Consider the following 17,986-nt stretch of genomic DNA (forward strand, 5'->3'; position numbering starts at 1 on the left):
TTGGCTTTGTATAACATCAGATTATATGTCACATGTCAACTGTGGGATCTGGAAAGTTTATATACTAGACATACACAACTTTTAATCAAGCCACCCAAAGACTTTCTTACACATACGTAGTATGGATCTTCAATGATAAGTTGTTTCTGTGGATCATAAGCTCCAAGTAGTTCAATTTTGGCCTTGCAGTCTTTAACTTGATTGCTTTTCCTTTTCAGATCTCTGTAAAAGAGAATAAAATTTTCCCCTAAGTTTTTCTTCAGAATGTTTTTGGCATCAGCATGAGATGCTCATGACTGTTTCTAGAGAACACAGGAAAACAATATGCATCTGGACTCAGTCAATTCTGTGGACTCTTTATGGTGCTGCTTGTTTTCATTTGTTTCTTGTTGTATGGGTTTTTTTTTTTGAGTATGGAAGACATATACATAAACTTAATTCAGAGCATAAACAAGCCGTCAGGCACTTGGCCTAAGGCTTAACAGAACTTTTTAACAGTAAGTTCATTGAATTCTTTCTCAAATCAATCATTACTACTTTCAATATCCACCTTTAGCTTGTATTGAACAAAAATAATGAAAATTATCTAGATATTTTGCCAGAAGTATGAGTAAGCTTCTCCCATCTGTCCAAACCTGGTGTTTTAAATTGGTATGCCGCAAATTCTTTCAATACTGCCTCTAACTCATGTGAAGCCCTGCTACATTCAGTTAACAGAAAATGGTAAATCGGTGAGCAAGATCTGTCTTCCCTTTGACATACTATAACATCTCATCAGTTGTCATATCCTCTTTCTTCTACATTGCCTCCCATTGATAAAACATACTGGTTTTGAGATGGTATTTTCTCCATCTACTTACAAATGGCCGTCCATTATCCCAAATGCAGTTAAAATGTACCTCGCATCATCTTCAGATTAAAAGCAGCTCAGTACTATGATTTTCACAATGCTGAACAGCCAAAACATATTCAATTCTTTTAATATTACACATCTCCATACCAAATCATTTTACTTACCCAGCATTAAAAAAAGAAGGCAAAAAAACCTGTAAATACTTAGTCATAAGCATAATCAGTTTTAAGAACTTAAATTCTAATTATCAATTAATTCTGGTTACGAAATTTATTTCAGACAGTTTAGAAATAGCAGTGAGACCACAATACTGTTTTTCCTTGAACAAATATCAGGACCCCTCTATCAACTAAGAAGTTACTGCTTGAATTTACTGATTTTCAATAAATTCTCTAGCTGTTTATTATTAAAAAAAAAAATCTAACCATTTTCTTTGAGGCTTTTGGCATACCGCTTAATGAACAGGAAAGGGCCAGGCTGCTTTGGTACTAAGGAAGAGAGATGTCCCAAATCTTCCTTTTCTGATATGACAGGCACTCCATCAATACCTGGAATCAGCTTGTCCTCCTAGTTCTACAAACAGGCGTTCCCAGGGAAAATGGTTGAACTGGGTGCAAGTTTAAGGTGAAACTTAAGTGTAGCAGTAGCAACATCCCTATTGTAGTCCTGACGTTTCTTCTGCTCTGCAGCTCATATCATATAAATTGTTAATACAGAAGTAAGTTTCCATTTAAGAATTCAAGTGAAAATAGAAGTAAGTCTAGTCACGTCTTTGCCTGACGTGCTGCAATCAAGCCAAGTGTTATATACCCTTCATTCATGCAGGCTGTGTAAGAGAGGTCATGCAACTCATTCTAGAAAATTCAACAAAATTATATCAGTTAAGTGGTACTGCTTCTAAAAGTCTTTACGTGCTACTAATAGGGTTTTACTTGGGTTTTGGTTTGTTGTTGGTTGTGGTGTTTTGGTTTTGGTTGTTGTTTTTGTTTTTTTTTTAATACCTTTACAGGTAATAGTCCTTACAAGCATTTTGACACTTGCAGTTTATTAAAGCTCAGCCCCTTAACCCCAATCATCAAGATGTATGTAATTAAGTAGAAATTTTGCTAATGATAACCAAATTTTCACACTAGGCAGCTACTTCACCAAATCTTTCTAAAGCATGAATTGTCTCAAAGACGCACTTAAGTAGAACAATGCTAACAGTAACAAACAAGATTTGCGCCAGCTAACAACATTACTTATTTCAGAGATCACTCTATTTCTATTGAAAAAGAAAAAAACCCACACCATATTTAATCCCTTCCACGTTTCTACAGTGTCTTTTAGATCCCATGCAATTAGAAAAACAGATTGCTTCGATCAACACAGTATGTCCTCATTCTTAACTACACAGGCATCAGCTGCACATCTATAGCACAAAGTATACTAAATTTCCATGTCCTTAATCCTTGAGTGGCATGTATCACAGAAATAAACCGTTCAGTTCTAGCTCATTAAACTTAGTAGAAGTGAAGAATCTATCTATTAGGATATCATTCACACACACACAAAAAAAACCAACCCACAAAACAAAACTACCCAAGACAACCCAAGCAGTAAAACATGACATCTGTCTTCAAAGTGACTTAAGAGACATCACTACAAGTAATCCATATGAATTTGTTCCATTTCTTCATACATTACCTTAGATTGCTCTCATCCATACAAAGTATATAATCAAAAGACTGGAAATCATCTTTAGTAACCTAGAATTAAAAATATGTGCTTTAGCCTACAAACTGTATTTGATTTATAAAAAGGGGGGAAAAAGTATTTTTTAATAAATCAGAACCACAAAATTTAAAGAGACGCAGGTGGAAAGAATAAAACCATGTACCTTCATCAACTTTTACAATAACTTAAGGCATTTTAAATATACTCTGCCATAATTATTTATCCATTTCTGCAAGTTTTCCACAAAAAACCCCAACCAAGTTAGCTATTTTACCAATAATTTTTTTTATTTTAAAAATATCTCATGCATCAACTTAGAACATCATTACAAGTGACATTTCTAATGCTTTCCAATTACTAAAACTAAAGCAGGTTTCCCATCATGGAAAGCAGGCAATAAAAATATAGACAAATTACCTTCTTGATAGGAAAACAAAAATGTATGTACCCTGGAATCAGCTGCAATACTTCCAAGCTAGAAATTTGTCACTACACAGCAAAAGATACCAAGTGAAATTCAAAGCTGAAGTACGATGGTATGAGTTACAATCTCTTAAAAACAAATGCATTCACAGTCTTTTAGGCCATGTAAGTTCAGAAAATTTATGGTATGATGTGAAAAAAACTGGGATCTATTGTACATCTTTCTACCATCATACCATCTGTTCTTTGTCTTTCCTGTAGCTTACTGACTCCTAAACATGAACATAAACTACATTCAGAGATCCAAGTTCAGAGTCAGGTAGGCAAACATTGCAGATAAACCACTATCTTAAGTACTAATGCTATCTGTATGGGAATAAGGATGGCTGCAGATTTTTACAAGTATAATTATATTTTAGTTTACATTTAAGACTTGGCTTCAGGTAAAAACTTCCCAGACCACACCCACAATGCACAGGATGCTAGTATAAGATATCTGAACCAAGTGTCCATAATGAGGATGAATAAAGGGAATAAAATCTATAATGAGTTCACATGAAGACTGCATTTCATGCATAGTCCTATGTGTAGTATCACAACCAAGAAACTTGCAAATTTTGTTCAGTACAGGTTTTTCTGGCAGGTGTCTCTTGGAAGGATGGGCTAAAGAAGTGAGTAAGCAAATGAATGGACAAAAAGGCAAAATACATTATCCTCTAAGTCAGAGTTTTAAGTTGTAAAAATTATTTACACATTTAAAAAAAAAGGTTTAGATGGCAAAAAAACCACTTATTTTTGTCCAAACAGCAAATAGATACTGATTAAGCTCCTGTAACAGGGAGTAAGAGAAGACCTACAGAAATTATCACCAGACTAAAGTCATAAATGAAATATTCCACACAAGGAGAACTGAAGGGGTGAGATATGTGGGGGGAGCATTTGAAAAGAAAGGGTTAACGGTGAAAACTAATGCAGACTTGTTTATTTTCACTGTAAAAATATTTGCTGTATTCATGCAGTGCCTTTGACCTACGAAAATATTTTTGCAGTGGAAATAGCTCTGTTTTCCTGGCAACTCTAAGCAGTACCTCTACAAGCTGCTTCTGACTGCTATACACAGCTAAACACTGGCCCCTGTGAAAATACGTGGGCATAGATTTCTTTGTAGTACAGACATATGTAAGAATAAAAACCAGTGAAAAGGAAAAACACACCTGCCACACTTCCCACACTCTCTGTATACTTGACAACTTGACAGTTATTACCCTATGAACCAGAAGCTTGTGGTCTTAAGCCCTACTGTAATATCGGATACAAAAAGCTTAATTGAGCAAACTCTAGTGAACTGAAGATATTCCTCAAAACTATGAAACCTAGTATTTGGGGGGAAGAAATTGAGGACATAAAAATTTATGTACATTTTGAGAAGAGTAGTGGAGAGCTCAGGAAGTCACCTTTGGATGGAACTACACAGACAACAATAACTTTACATTAAAAAAATAGCATATAACCATTATTAAAGACCATCAATAGAGAAACACACGATCACTCAAATTTATTTGTTAAACATTTCCCTTTGTTTACAGAAGGGAAATCTCCTTTTCTGTGTGTAAAAACCAAAGACAGGCAGTAGTCCTCAAATTTATTCAGTTGTGAAACAGTGTTTTAATACAACCTTCCTCTAATCTCAATTTCGCATTTAAGGCAAATGCACGGTATGAGTCATACAGAAATCAATTTTGGCCTCAGCATGAATAAAAGTGAAACTGATTAATACCTATCTGTTTTGTGCATGAAGACTAAGAGCTTAGAGAATTTCAGCAGGTGCATAAACATACAGCAACCTACCATCAACTAAAATGTTAACAAACTCTTTATTTTATATATAAAGATATACACTTATTTTTATACTTCAGTTTTCACTTAAACGATCACTGTATATGATGGTAGGATGTAACCAATTTAACATTCTCTCTTACATAAATCATTCTTGTAGCATTTATGTCAGTTTTGAATAAAAAAAGGTACAATCCGTGATTATCATAATTATGCACAAAATTACATGAAAGAAAGTGCCTTTCACTGGGTGGGTAACAGTTTTCCACAGGAGTGAAGAGGATAATTGCATGAGGTAGTCATCTTATGACAGCATTTGGAAGGCAACAGAAGATAAATCCCTTCTCTCTATTTCTGCAGCTTCTGTATTAAATCCTCCTTAATCTGTTCTGAAACAAGTCACACACAAAATTCTATCCTTGAGTTTGTCTCTAATAGTGAAACAAATACACTTCTACTTGTACTAATGTGACTACTCTGAAAAGTCCTATTCTACACTGTTCAGTCCCTCTCTTTCCAGAAGTACTACAAGACCCTATCAGGTCCACAGTTTAGAGAATCAGCAGAGACCATTTGACAAAGTCTGAAAAAAACTGGAGTTACATAGTTAACATTCAGTGCAAAATGAAGAGTTACCTGTAGTTCAAGGATTTGAAAATTTTCTTTATAAAAGAAACTGTTTGTACTGGAATGTTTTAGACAAATTTTCATCCTGTTAGTCTTCCATTTTATTGTCTCATTCTTGTTAATTTTCTCTCCCTGTACATGTAACATTTTAGGCTCTTCTGCTTTAAAAATCTCTTAATTTGTCAGAATGTATAAGCAAATGTCTTCATTAAAGTGTTTTCATTCTCCCTCTGCCAAAGAAGGCTATATAGATTTGTTTCAAGGCAGAGGAACAACTGGTTTTGGATGCTTTGCTTTAGTTTAGCTGCTCATAAACCACTCCAGTAAATACCCAAGAACAGTTCTCAAGTTTCCAAGGCTTATCTTTTAAGAATACCAGCATGTTACACTACTGCGACTGAAACACTGACTGATTAGTTTCAGTACCATTTAGCTTGTACAATGATAATGCTGTTTGTAAGCACTGATGAATAGTAAATCCAGAACTTGTAACAGGAAAAGATCACAACAGACCTTTTCTAGTAATTATTCTAACAGTAAAATATTGAAAAATCTAAAACAATGTTGTGCTCAATCCTGTTTGTTTTATTATATAATGGAGATTAGCGTCAGGAGAGGTTGGCAGAGGGCAATTGACTAATTGAGGGAATTTATTTTAAAAAGTTAAAAAACTAAACATGTAGTCTTTGAAAGTGAAGAAAGTAAATATGACCTGAGCAAGGTCTAGTAAAATTCTGAAGGGAACAGAAATGGAAGATAGTAACAAGACTACCTGATCTTTCTGTCAGTACAAGAACTAGTAGCATAAACTCAAGCTAAGTAAAGGTCAAGCCCTAAAGGAATATCTTATGTCCAGAGAATAGCTAACTGAAGTAAGTTATGTGCATTTATTTGAGTGTCTGAATGATTTTAATAGATGCAGACACATTTATTTCCGATCTCTCTGGAATGCAGGATGTAAATACACGTTCTTTTGTTAATGAAAACTGAGATGAGTTTTGGTAAAACTTAGAAGATTTCACAAAGTGACAAACCTGTCTTTGACTTAAGAATGTTTCAAGGGTACGTTTTCCTTTGAAGTAACTGTGCTACTAATCTTGGGTTTGAGTGCTTTCATTCTAATTTAGCACTCTATATTTTTTTAAAAGATCTTCATGTAAGAGTAGAAGCTTTTTGTGATGGATGAACAGGTATTCTACTTCTTTTTGGACCTGCTAAATAAAAATACAATTCCTTGCTGAAAGAAGCATCACAGATTACTAGAGTAAGTCCATTTTTAAAAAGCATTAAAAAAATGTTTCAGAAAACTGCCCAAAATACTAAACATTTGAAAGTAGGATTTTTCTATAATGCAGAAACTGCTCCAATGCTTCCTAGTCATACTTCCAATGAAGCTTAGTAACAAGAAACTCACTGACCTCAACTAGAAGAGTTAGGCCACTTTGGAGTCCTTTGAAAAACTGCACATAGTAGTTATTACCTGATGCTTAACATGCATTAGTCAAATGACTTCTGTGACTGTAATGGTTAGGGCTAAACAAAGCATGGGTATGAATACAAAAGAAAAATATACTCTCTTCTACCTGCCGTGCTTTGTGTGCTGTCTCAATGCCATGATTTCTTAGACAGCTTAAAGCCCTTGCATCTGGGGAGCGCCCCACGTTCCAGTCTGAAACAGCAGCACTGTCTGTCATCCACTGTAACAACAAAACAAATACATACACACATTTAAAGGAAATTAAAGTACAGTACCTGCCTCGCAATATGATTCATGGTAATGCCATGCTTCTTCATGCAAGTCTGTCCTCGATAGTCAGGAGGGCTTCCTATTTCATAGGCAGATGTCGCTGCACTGTCTATCCTCCACTACAGAAAAACAAATTTATATTTTTATGTTTCCTTTCTCGCTGCTTATATTTCTACTAACTGACTATGAGACAGTTATTTCTTAGGCAGGAACAGAAATAAATAGCTTACCTTATTTTCAACTTTTTCATCAGTTACAAGTTTTCTAAAAACTGCTTCAGCTATTGGAGAGCGACAAATGTTTCCTATAGAAACAGGAGATTAAAGTGAAATTTCAGATGATTTAAAACAAAAAATCAGTAATTGTGTGGATTTGTCAGCACAGACCAGATTAAAGATTTTTATTTACTTAGGTAGAACGCGGATTGCTTATGTTATTATAACCCAAGAGATTCTGCAAGGGTGGAAACCCAGAGTCCTGCACCTGGGTTGAGGCAATCTCCAGTATCAATACAGGCTGGGGGATGAAGGGATTGAGAGCAGCCCTGCGTAGAAGGACTTGGGGATATCGGTGGGTGAAAAATTGGATATGAGCTGGCAGCATGCACTTGCAGCCCAGAAAACCAATTGTGTCTTGGGCTGCATCAAAAGACACGTGACCAGTAGGTCAAGGGAGGTGATTCAGCCCCTCTTCTCCGCTCAAGTGAGAGCCCACCCAGAGTACTGCATCCAGCTCTAGGGTCCCCAGCACAAGAAAGACATGGACCTGTTAGAGTGGGTCCAGAGGAGGGCCACAAAAATGGTCAGAGGGCTGGAACACCTCTGACTGAGAATTGGAGTTGCGCAGCCTGGAGAAGGACTGGGGAGATCTTATTGTGGCTCTTCTATATATAAAGGGGGCTGTAGTGACAGGACAAGGGGCAACGGTTTTAAACTGAAAGAGGTTACATTTATATTGGACATAAGAAAGAAATTTTGTTACGATGAGGGTGGTGAGGCACTGGAACAGGTTGCCGAGAGATGTTGTGGCTGCCCCACCCCTGGAAGTGTTCAAGGTCAGGCTGGATGGGGATTTGAGCAACCTGGTCTAGTGGAAGGTGTCCCTGCCCACGGCATGGGGGTTGGACTAGATGGTCTTTGAAGGTCCTTTCCCACCCAAATCATTCTATGATTCTATACTATCCATCAGTCTCTTGAAATGCATATCATTATATGAAAATATAACTTATTAAAATAAATAGGAGGAATATTGTGTAAGCACATTGCTATTTTCTTCCCCTCCACAAAGAATCCATGATCACAAAAGATCAGGCAAAATTACAGAATTTATATGGCAGCAAATCGTCTTTATCTTCAAATCTTCCTACACACCGGCAAATTTCAACTAACGCTTTACTGGAGAATCATGAATATTTGCCTGCAGTATTTACATTACTACCTACTTGTTAACAAAAACTTTTGGACAATTCCAAAACACAGCCACCACCACTGTGGAATCCATGTAGTGAAATGGCTGAACAACCTGTAGTAGAAAAGCTCCTGACCACTGAAGTGAAGTCACTGCAGGTCAAACTGAGCCCTCCTCAAGAGCAGCTTCCAGATACCAATTCCAACCCCCCCAAGAGAAATCAATTACACAAGCTCTAAAAACACCTCAGGAAAATAAATTTGCCAATTTTTTTTGGTCCAAAAATGGAGGATTAGGAACAAAACATAACTGAATGCAAAGCTGAAGTGCTGCCAATCAGCCAACAGTTAAGGTACTTAATTATATAAATATGTAATCTGTCTTCCCTTCCAGTGGCCTCCAATTGCTCTAGCCACTTGATCTGACCTTATTTTCAATAAGAACCTATTTCAACAATGAAATAGTGCCCTGTTAAAAACTAGAAATAATGGATCTACAGCATTTTTGCTCCACTGCTGAAGATGTAACTAAGTTAACCATCTAAGGTAGACCTCTCAAACATACATGCAAAAATACATATTCTTTGAAAAAGAATGAAATGTCTCAACAACAATAAAAAGTCTATTCAACTATTATTTTAATTCTTTCTACCTTTTCATCCTTCAGAAATTCTGAGTAACTAGATGGATATTCACAGTATTTGATATGTCACCCAGATGCACAATAAATCATACAAACAAATGTTCATTTCCATCAAAGAGAATGTATGACTTTGCTATCTCTGACTTTTGAGCAGATAAGTATAAAATATCACAAATGGCAACACTCATTTCTATACCTTTAAATAAATCACTCTTCTACTACTGATTAAATTATTTCCAAATCTCAAACAGAAAAAAAATGGAATGCCCATGAACAAAGCTAAATTTCCAGCAGCAAAAAGAAATTTTCAGATCAAGCACTTAGCCTCATTTTCATGCCTATATTTTCAAACAAAATATCAAGGTAGGTACTTCACTGCTAAAGAGAAAGAAGCTACTATGATCTGGGCATTTAGTAACTTCCTGTCAATCATACCAACTATAAAAAAAAAAACCAAAGTGGGAAGTGAACCACTGAAGTAATACAAATTTGCTGTCAAAGTTTGAGATAACATCAAATCACTAAAGGACGTGGCTAACCATTGAGAAATTCATGTTGCTGAAACATTAAGTGAATTTTGATAGCAGTAGATCTTCTCCCAGGAGAAAGCATACATTTCCTTTGTTTGAACTAGTTTATTACAAGCAGAGAAACTAAATTGGTCTTGGAAGAAAAATAAAGCACCAAAAAGTTGGTTTTATTTATAAAGTAAGTGAGAAAACAGGTTAGGGCTTATTAATTATAAAAATGTTAAAGAATATGCTAATAAATTTAAAAAATAAATCTCACTTCTTTAATTGAGTAAGCCAGTTGGGCAATAAACAATGGAATTTTAATAGGAAACAGAGGGAACATGATAACATACAGCGTAAGACAGAAAAGAACCTTCATAATCAGTGAGCCCAATCCTTTGATACTGCAGGCATATACAGCATCACTTCTCTTAAAAACACATCCAGCTCTCTTTTAAAAAGCACCATCTATCTTAAAAGGCTATTCCAGATACTCATTTCCTGTGGCAGCTTGAAACCTTCCAGTTCCCACTTTATTCTTGGAAGTCTATGCTCATCTGATCTTGGTTAACATCACTCTCTATCTTAAAAACCTTTCTTTCCTTCAACAGATACAGAACCCTTGTCAAGCATAGCTGTGCTAAACTAAACAAACCAAGCTCTCAGTCTGCTCATGAAATGAACTGACCCTTATCTAATCACTCCAGTTAAGCCAGCTCTGCACTTGTTCTAATATGAATTTATTTTTCTTGAATACTGACAAATAAAACCACAGACCACACTGCAGGAAAAGATTTTACCAACTTGTTTTATAAAAGAAAAAAAAAAAGTCTGAAATACTTAGCTCTTTTGAAAATAACCTGAGATAACTTCTACAATCACATTTGACTCCTTCACGAGTATCAAATTTGCGATCATAATCCCCTACTTCTAATTTGTCCATTCCCTCTCTTTCTCTGTTGCTCTGACTTAAAAATTAATGTCTTCCACGATGACACATTCCAGATATTACCGGAGGTATTAATGGTATTACGGAACTGCAATCACCATTCAAATCTATTCTTGGGGACTATGGACAGAATCCCAGAACTGACTTAATAGAAACTCTTTTCTCCACATACTCTGCAATATTATTTTCATCCTAACCAACTCAGTTTACCCATGCTACTCCTTGCAACTGTTATCATTCATCTCATCATTAATGTAAAGCCTGATCTCATCTCACTGACATATGCAAACTTCCATCCTTGTTTTCCAGTCATTGTCCCTTTCCCATGATAATTTCTATCCATTTTTACATCCCACATCTGTCTTTCCAGGCTTTGTTGAGGTTCCTAACAGATGCACAGTATTTCCTGAGTTATGGATTGACAGCCACAATTGGGGAATGAAGGGGGAAATCTCACAAAAAGATTAATAGGGAGATTACCTTCCTCCTTGGACTGGAACCATATTTTCCTTAAATGTTACCAACACCTTATCTTTGCTACCTATCCTCCTCTGGTGTTCCTTTCTGCTTTGTTGTATTTCTGACTGATCTGATCATGCTCTTTTTATGTAGAAGATAACAGTACTAGAGTTCTCTGAATCTCCATCTTCTCCCTTCTTTTTAAAATTTCAAGCTCTTAAAGTTGTAGTAACATTTTCAATCATAAAAAACTAGTACCCAAGGTACCCAGACACAGTCCGTCCATCGAAATAAATCCTACAAACATCTCCAAATATGATGATTCAAGGATAAGAGACTTAAATTTCAATCGCAGAATCAGTACAGGAACCATTTGCTGATCACTTTTATGGAATCACATTTTCTCACCAATGCTTAATTTTTTGAGTTCTTACTCCAGTCTCTGCATTACTGACAGGAAAGACAACTTGAATCCATTTCATCCTCAGGCCCATAGCTCATCTCTAGGTAATACTGATCTAATCATCTATTCTCTCAATCATTTTTGTATCTTCATTGTTCCTTATTCAGCTCTCTCACTCTTTCAGACCTTCCCCAAATGCAGACAAATGCTTTTATCTTCTTCCTTTGTTTTTCTGTCTGCTTGTAACAGAATGTGGTAAGTTGACCCTGGCTGGACGCCAGGCGCCCACCAAAGCCGTTCTATCACTCCCCCTCCTCAACTGGACAGGGGAGAGAAAATATAACAAAGGGCTCGTGGGTCGAGATAACGACAGGGAGAGATCACTCAACCAATTACCATCATGGGCAAAATAGACTCAACTTGGGGAAAATTAACTTAATTTATTGCCAATCAAACCAGAGTAAGGTAATAAGAAATAAAACCAAATCTTAAAACACCTTCCCTCCACCCCTCCCTTCTTCCCGGGCACAGCTTCACTCCCGGATTCTCTACCTACCCCCCACCTCCCGCAGCACAGCGGGATGGGGAATGGGGGTTATGGTCAGTTCATCACATGCTGTCTCTGCTGCTTCATCCTCCTCAGGGGCAGAACTCATCAACACTCTTCCCCTGCTCCAGTGTGGAGTCCCACCCACGGGAGACAGTCCTCCACGAACTTCTCCAAAGTGGGTCCTTCCCATGGGCTGCAGTTCTTCACGAACTGCTCCAGCATGGGTCCTTTCCACGGCGTGCAGTCCTTCAGAAGCACACTGCTCCAGCGTGGGTCCCCTGTGGGGTCACAAGTCCTGCCAGAAAACCTGCTCCATGGGCTCCTCTCTCCACAGATCCACAGGTCCTGGCAGGAGCCTGCTCCAGCGCGGGCTTCCCACGGGGTCACAGCCTCCTTCGGGAACCCACCTGCTCCGGCGTGGGGTCCTCCCCGGGCTGCAGGTGGATATCTGCTCCACCGTGGACCTCCCTGGGCTGCAGGGGGACAGCCTGCCTCACCATGGTCTTCCCCACGGGCTGCAGGGGAATCTCTGCTCCGGCGCCTGGAGCACCTCCTCCCCCTCCTTCTTCACTGACCTGGGGGTCTGCAGGGTTGTTTCTCTTACATGTTCTCACTCCTCTCTCCAGCTGCCGTTTCTGTGCCCACTGCAACTTTTTTCCCTTCTTAAATATGTCATCACAGAGGCGTTACCACTATCACTGATGGGCTCGGCCCTGGCCAGCAGCAGGTCCGTCTCAGAGCCAGCTGGCATTGGCTCTGTCGGACATGGGGGAAGCTTCCAGCAGCTTCTCACAGAAGCCACCCCTGCAGCCCCCCCCCGCTATCAAGACCTTGCCACACAAACCCAATACACAGAAGTTTTACTAGCTTTCATCCTCTCACATTTAAAAACCTGCTTTCAACTCTACTTATCTTTCCCTGCATGGTGAGTTCATCTGAGTCACTGTAATAATGCTTCCCAGTATCATCTGCACTTGTGGTGGGTTGACCCTGGCTGGACGCTAGGTGCCCACCAAAGCTGCTCTTTCACTCCCCCTCCTCAACTGGACAGGGGAAAGAAAATGCAACAAAAGGCTCGTGGGTCGAGATAAGGACAGGGAGAGATCACTCAACCAGTTACCATCATGGGCAAAACAGACTCAACTTGGGGAAAATTAACTTAATTTATTGCCAATCAAACCAGAGTAGGGTAATGAGAAATAAAACCAAATCCTAAAACACCTTTCCCCCACCCCTCCCTTCTTCCCAGGCACAGCTTCACTCCTGAATTCTGTACCTACACCCCCCAGCGGCGCAGGGGGATGGGGAATGGGGGTTGGGGTCGGTTCCTCACGCGTTGTCTCTGCCGCTCCTTCCTCCTCAGGGGGAGGACTCCTCACTCGTCCCCCGCTCCACCGTGGGGTCCCTCCCACAGCAGACAGTCCTCCATGGACTTCTCCAACGTGAGTGCTTTCCACAGGCTGCAGTTCTTCATGAACTGCTCCAGCGCGAGTCCCCCATGGGATCACAAGTCCTGCCAGAAAACCTGCTCCAGCGTGGGCTTCTCTCTCCACGGGGCCACAGGTCCTGCCAGGAGCCTGCTCCAGCATGGGCCTCCCACGGGGTCACAGCCTCCTTCGGGAACCCACCTGCTCCGGCGTAGGGCCCTCCCTGGGCTGCAGGTGGAGATCTGCTCCACCGTGGACCTCCATGGACTGCAGGGGGACAGCCTGCCTCACCGTGGTCTTCCCCACGGGCTGCAGGGGAATCTCTGCTCCGGCGCCTGGAGCACCTCCTCCCCCTCCTTCTGCACTGACCTGGGGGTCTGCAGGGCTGTTTCTCTCACATATTCTCAGTCTTCTCTCCGGCTGCAGTTTCTGTTGTGCAGCAATGTTTTTTCGCTTCTTAAATCTGTTCTCCCAGAAGCACTACCACCATCGCTGATGGGCTCAGCCTTGGCGAGCTGGCATTGGCTCCATCGGACATGGGGGAAGCTTCTAGCAGCTTCTCACAGAAGCCACCCCTGTAACCCTCCCACTACCAAAACCTTGCCACACAAACCCAATACAGCATCATCCATCAGGTCCCCTTCACAAGTGAGTGTTTAAAACTCACTATTCCATTCCGTACCCAAATTCCTGTCTGAACTTCATCATGAGTCCTAGATCTTTCCAGTTAAGTCTATCTTGTCACACTCAGCATTCAGGTAGCTTTGTAAGGAACCATTCAAGGCTCTGATTTTAGTCCAGATTCCCTGGCCTTTCACTTCACAGTCAATTTCATTTAATACTTACACTCTTTATCTGAAAAACCTAAGTATATAGCTACCTAAATGATATCATCTAACTTCCATACATCCCCCCACTACCAACACACAGTGGGATTTCTCTCAGAAGTCAAATATTAGCATATGTGTGTGTATATATATCTAAGCAGAACTCAATTTTGGCTCAAGATCTCTTAACACTTTTTAAGCGTAGCTCTTAATCTTATTTTCCAATTTTTTTTATTTTCGCTTTTACAACCATGCTTTCAACTCTCTAGTACTTCTGCATCATTCTGAAACACAGATTAAATAAGGCATTGTATTCTTACAGCTAGCTTACCAATGCTGCACAGAATAAAGTTACTTTCCTTACATTTATCTAACATTCTCTTCTTTATCCAAAAAATGGCATTATTTCTTTTTGTCATCTTGCTAAGAACCCTCATTACAGAAGTTTTCCATGACCTCTTCAATGCCTTATCCAACCTATTGCTTTCCAATTCTGCTGCTATAAATGGCATTTTGCCCCATGAAACCTTGTATTTAGCTATATCTAAATGCATATAATGGATTGTGACAACTGAACTAGGAAACTCAAATCTCTCTGTAAACTAATTTCTTCATACCCAATAATTAATTGTCATTTTAGAAATTATTTTATGCAGTCTAAATCTCTGATGGCAATACTCATAGTCAGTGCTTCACAACAAGCATCAAGTTTCTGAGGACCCAGCCAAAACCACTTTGCTTATTGTTCACCTGTCTTACAACTGTTTCTCCACACATGGAGATCAGTAAGCCGATGCCTAGTCTAAGATGCCCATGCAGCTTGTTATCTTACAGTGGACAAGTCATCAGAAAGAAAGAGGCTGACTTATGTAACACAGTATCATATTAAGCTCATTTCTGGAGCTCAGCCATTAATTAGATGAACTATATAGGTGTAAAAAGAGCAAACTGCATTTTGGTTCACCTCCAGTTTTAATTGTTTCTTTGCCTTAAATGAAAAAAAAATTCTTGCCCAGTGCTTTTTCATATACTGTAATTACATATGTTGCTGGGTGCTTCATTTATTTCTCAGCGATGAGGAACCCTTATCATTAATGTAGTTATGCACATTAACTAGATTGATTTTGTTGTGTAATGAGTATCTTCTTATCTCATTACAAACAAAGAACACAGTCAACAGATATTTCAGTAATAGGTTTCTTTCAAAATAATGTAGAAAGAAATCTTTTTCATGAAGGCTTGTACTTTCAGCGATCAGCTCTCACTGAAAGTGGCAAACTTCAGAACTAATGTGCTTTGTTAACCAGCACAGAATACTACAGATAAATGCAGTTCTAGAAATATGTTTAGTGCTCTTTTCAGCAATAACCATAGGTATTATTTCTAATAAAATTTAGGAGGAAAAATCTATTAAGGCATAAGCATCACTTTTCAAGACTAATAAAATTAAGCAAACTTAAAGCAGGAAGAAGAAACAAGCTGCCTTCAAAACTTAACTGAGAAAAGTACATATCTGACTGAAAAAAAGAAGTCTTTGTCATGTCAATTAGATTTTATGTCACACGCCACATACCATTATGGTTATTTCTTTATAACCCAGTAACATAGAAAAGGAAATGTAAAAGGTATTTACAACATTTGTTTAAAAAAATCCATCCCATTAAACATCAGTCCCGACTTGTTCGCCCTTTCCTCAAACTTAGTAATTTCACTCCATACCTAAATTATTACATTATCATCTACTAATAACAGTTCCTCAGAGACTCAACTGGATTAGGAACTTGTTACAGTGCAAATCACCATCATGGGCTTACCTATCACCCATACATACATATGAATCGTTTCGTGAAGATTACTACTGCCTTTAGAACACAGTGTTTGGAAAGAAGGATGCATATTAATTAGATGTTTTAATACAAAAACATTTGTCTAGGCCACTGGCTCCCAAACATACAGCAACTGATAATCCCTTACTGAAGGATGTTTTCCCTAAATTATGATTAGGGGCTGATTTTACTGTAAGGTAAACATCAGAACATATTTCACAAAACTAAACTCTTGTTTTGCTATTCAATTAATTTGCATTTCTCCTATTACAACAGAAGAGCAGATAGCAAAAAACGCCCATAATAATCAATGGGTTTGTAACCAAACTGGCAAAATGCCAAGGATTGGCAGGGATCAACTCTCAGCACATAGGTAAGATTATAAGGGCTAGGAAGCAGATAATGTTAAAAGCCCTCCTAGATCAGAGAAAAGAGCCATCTAGCTTGTTATCCCCCAAAGGGCTCAGAAGCAGATGTTTAGAGAAAGCATGTACAAAACGGGGCACAGCCCTGTAATCCGTGTAGTCAGGTTAGCAATTCGTTGGTTGTGAAGATGCAGAAGATCATCTTCCTTATCAGTAATCAATTGTCCTAAGCTTCAGGAAAGCATCCAAACTCTTTCTGATCTCATTTACACTTCTGGTTTCCATGAGTTCTCATGACATGAGATGCACATCTTAAGCACATAGAATACCTTTTAAAAAATAAAATAAAATAAAAATTGTTTCCTAGCTTTTCATTTAGGTAGCCCTTCAAAAAGGTCACAGCCTTTTCATGATGGCCATGTTTTCATAGACCAACACCATCTCCACCTTCCACCAAGTTCTTTTTCTTACTTCAAGGCCTAACATATTTTCCCTCTTCTTACAGAGGCTGCTCCGTTAACTTCAGTCACGCTTGTCACCGTTTTTCCTCCCTTTTTAACGTGAACCGCAACCCGCCTCCCGGAGGTCGGGCTGCCGCCGTGCCGCCGGGGAGACTGGCGGGGGGGGTTCTCCATTCCCTCCCCGCTGGTCGAGAAGCTAAGCCCCGAGCAGCCCGTTTCGGAAGGCTACTCACAGCCACCGCTCCGCGCTGCTCTGGAGCAGCGGTCCTGGACCCAGCGCCCACGCTGGTTTATGCGCGGCTGCCTGCCCCGCACATAGCCTTCGCCTCTACCCATGCTGGATTTCACGTGTTATTGCCTACTGGTTGCCCCGAGCTACCACAAAGGCAAGCGGGAAGGAGAGGGAGGCCGCCTTCTGCCTCCCCTCCCGGCCACGACTCCCACCCTGCCCGGGAAGGCAGACATCCGCAGAGCCACCCTCGGCCGGGACGCCTGCGGCCGCCGGGACGCCTGCGGCCGCCGGGACGCCTGCGGCCGCCGGGACGCCTGCGGCCGCCGGGACGCCTGCGGCCGCCGGGACGGGCCCACCCGCAACCCCGCCGGGCGGGACCGCTCCCCCGGCAGCGGCCCTCGCCTCACCGCCCTCCCGACAGCCCTGACCGAAGAGCGGCGGGAGGAGGGCCCGCCTCTCCCCCGGCCCCGCTCACCCAGGCACACGAAGAGCACCGACTTCACCTCGCCCGCCGCCATCTTCGGTCGGGGCCGGCCAGCCAGGGCACGCGGGAAGGGGACCTTCCCGCCTGTCGCGCCGCCTGCGCCTCGCTTTACGGCACCGGCCGTTACAGCCGCCTGCGGTTTTTGCCTGACTTGAGAAAAAAGGGCGAACTGTGAAACTCTGCCAAGCACAAGTGTTTGCGCTGGGGGAGGGGGGGACGGGACGGCGCCGCGCCGCACGC

The 17,986-nt window shown here is 40.3% G+C and overlaps 1 protein-coding gene across 2 annotated transcripts in view; it reads right to left on the reverse strand.

Moving 5' to 3' along the window:
• Positions 1-17,879, reverse strand: part of ACP1 (acid phosphatase 1) — a 23,349-nt gene extending 5,470 nt beyond the window's left edge. Inside the window, exons 1-5 of one of the 2 annotated variants that reach the window (XM_052809200.1) lie at positions 17,738-17,879; positions 7,433-7,506; positions 7,039-7,152; positions 2,540-2,601; positions 117-222 (exon numbers count right to left, since the gene is read on the reverse strand). In XM_052809200.1, the coding sequence (XP_052665160.1) occupies positions 117-222; positions 2,540-2,601; positions 7,039-7,152; positions 7,433-7,506; positions 17,738-17,780 (399 nt within the window). In that variant the 5' untranslated portion in view covers positions 17,781-17,879. Of the gene's footprint in view, positions 1-116; positions 223-2,539; positions 2,602-7,038; positions 7,153-7,207; positions 7,322-7,432; positions 7,507-17,737 lie in introns of both variants that reach the window. The other variant, XM_052809199.1, reaches the window with a different exon arrangement.
• Positions 17,880-17,986: the final 107 nt, after the last annotated feature.

Source organism: Harpia harpyja, chromosome 15, assembly GCF_026419915.1.
Source record: "Harpia harpyja isolate bHarHar1 chromosome 15, bHarHar1 primary haplotype, whole genome shotgun sequence".
NCBI classification, from domain to species: domain Eukaryota; kingdom Metazoa; phylum Chordata; class Aves; order Accipitriformes; family Accipitridae; genus Harpia; species Harpia harpyja.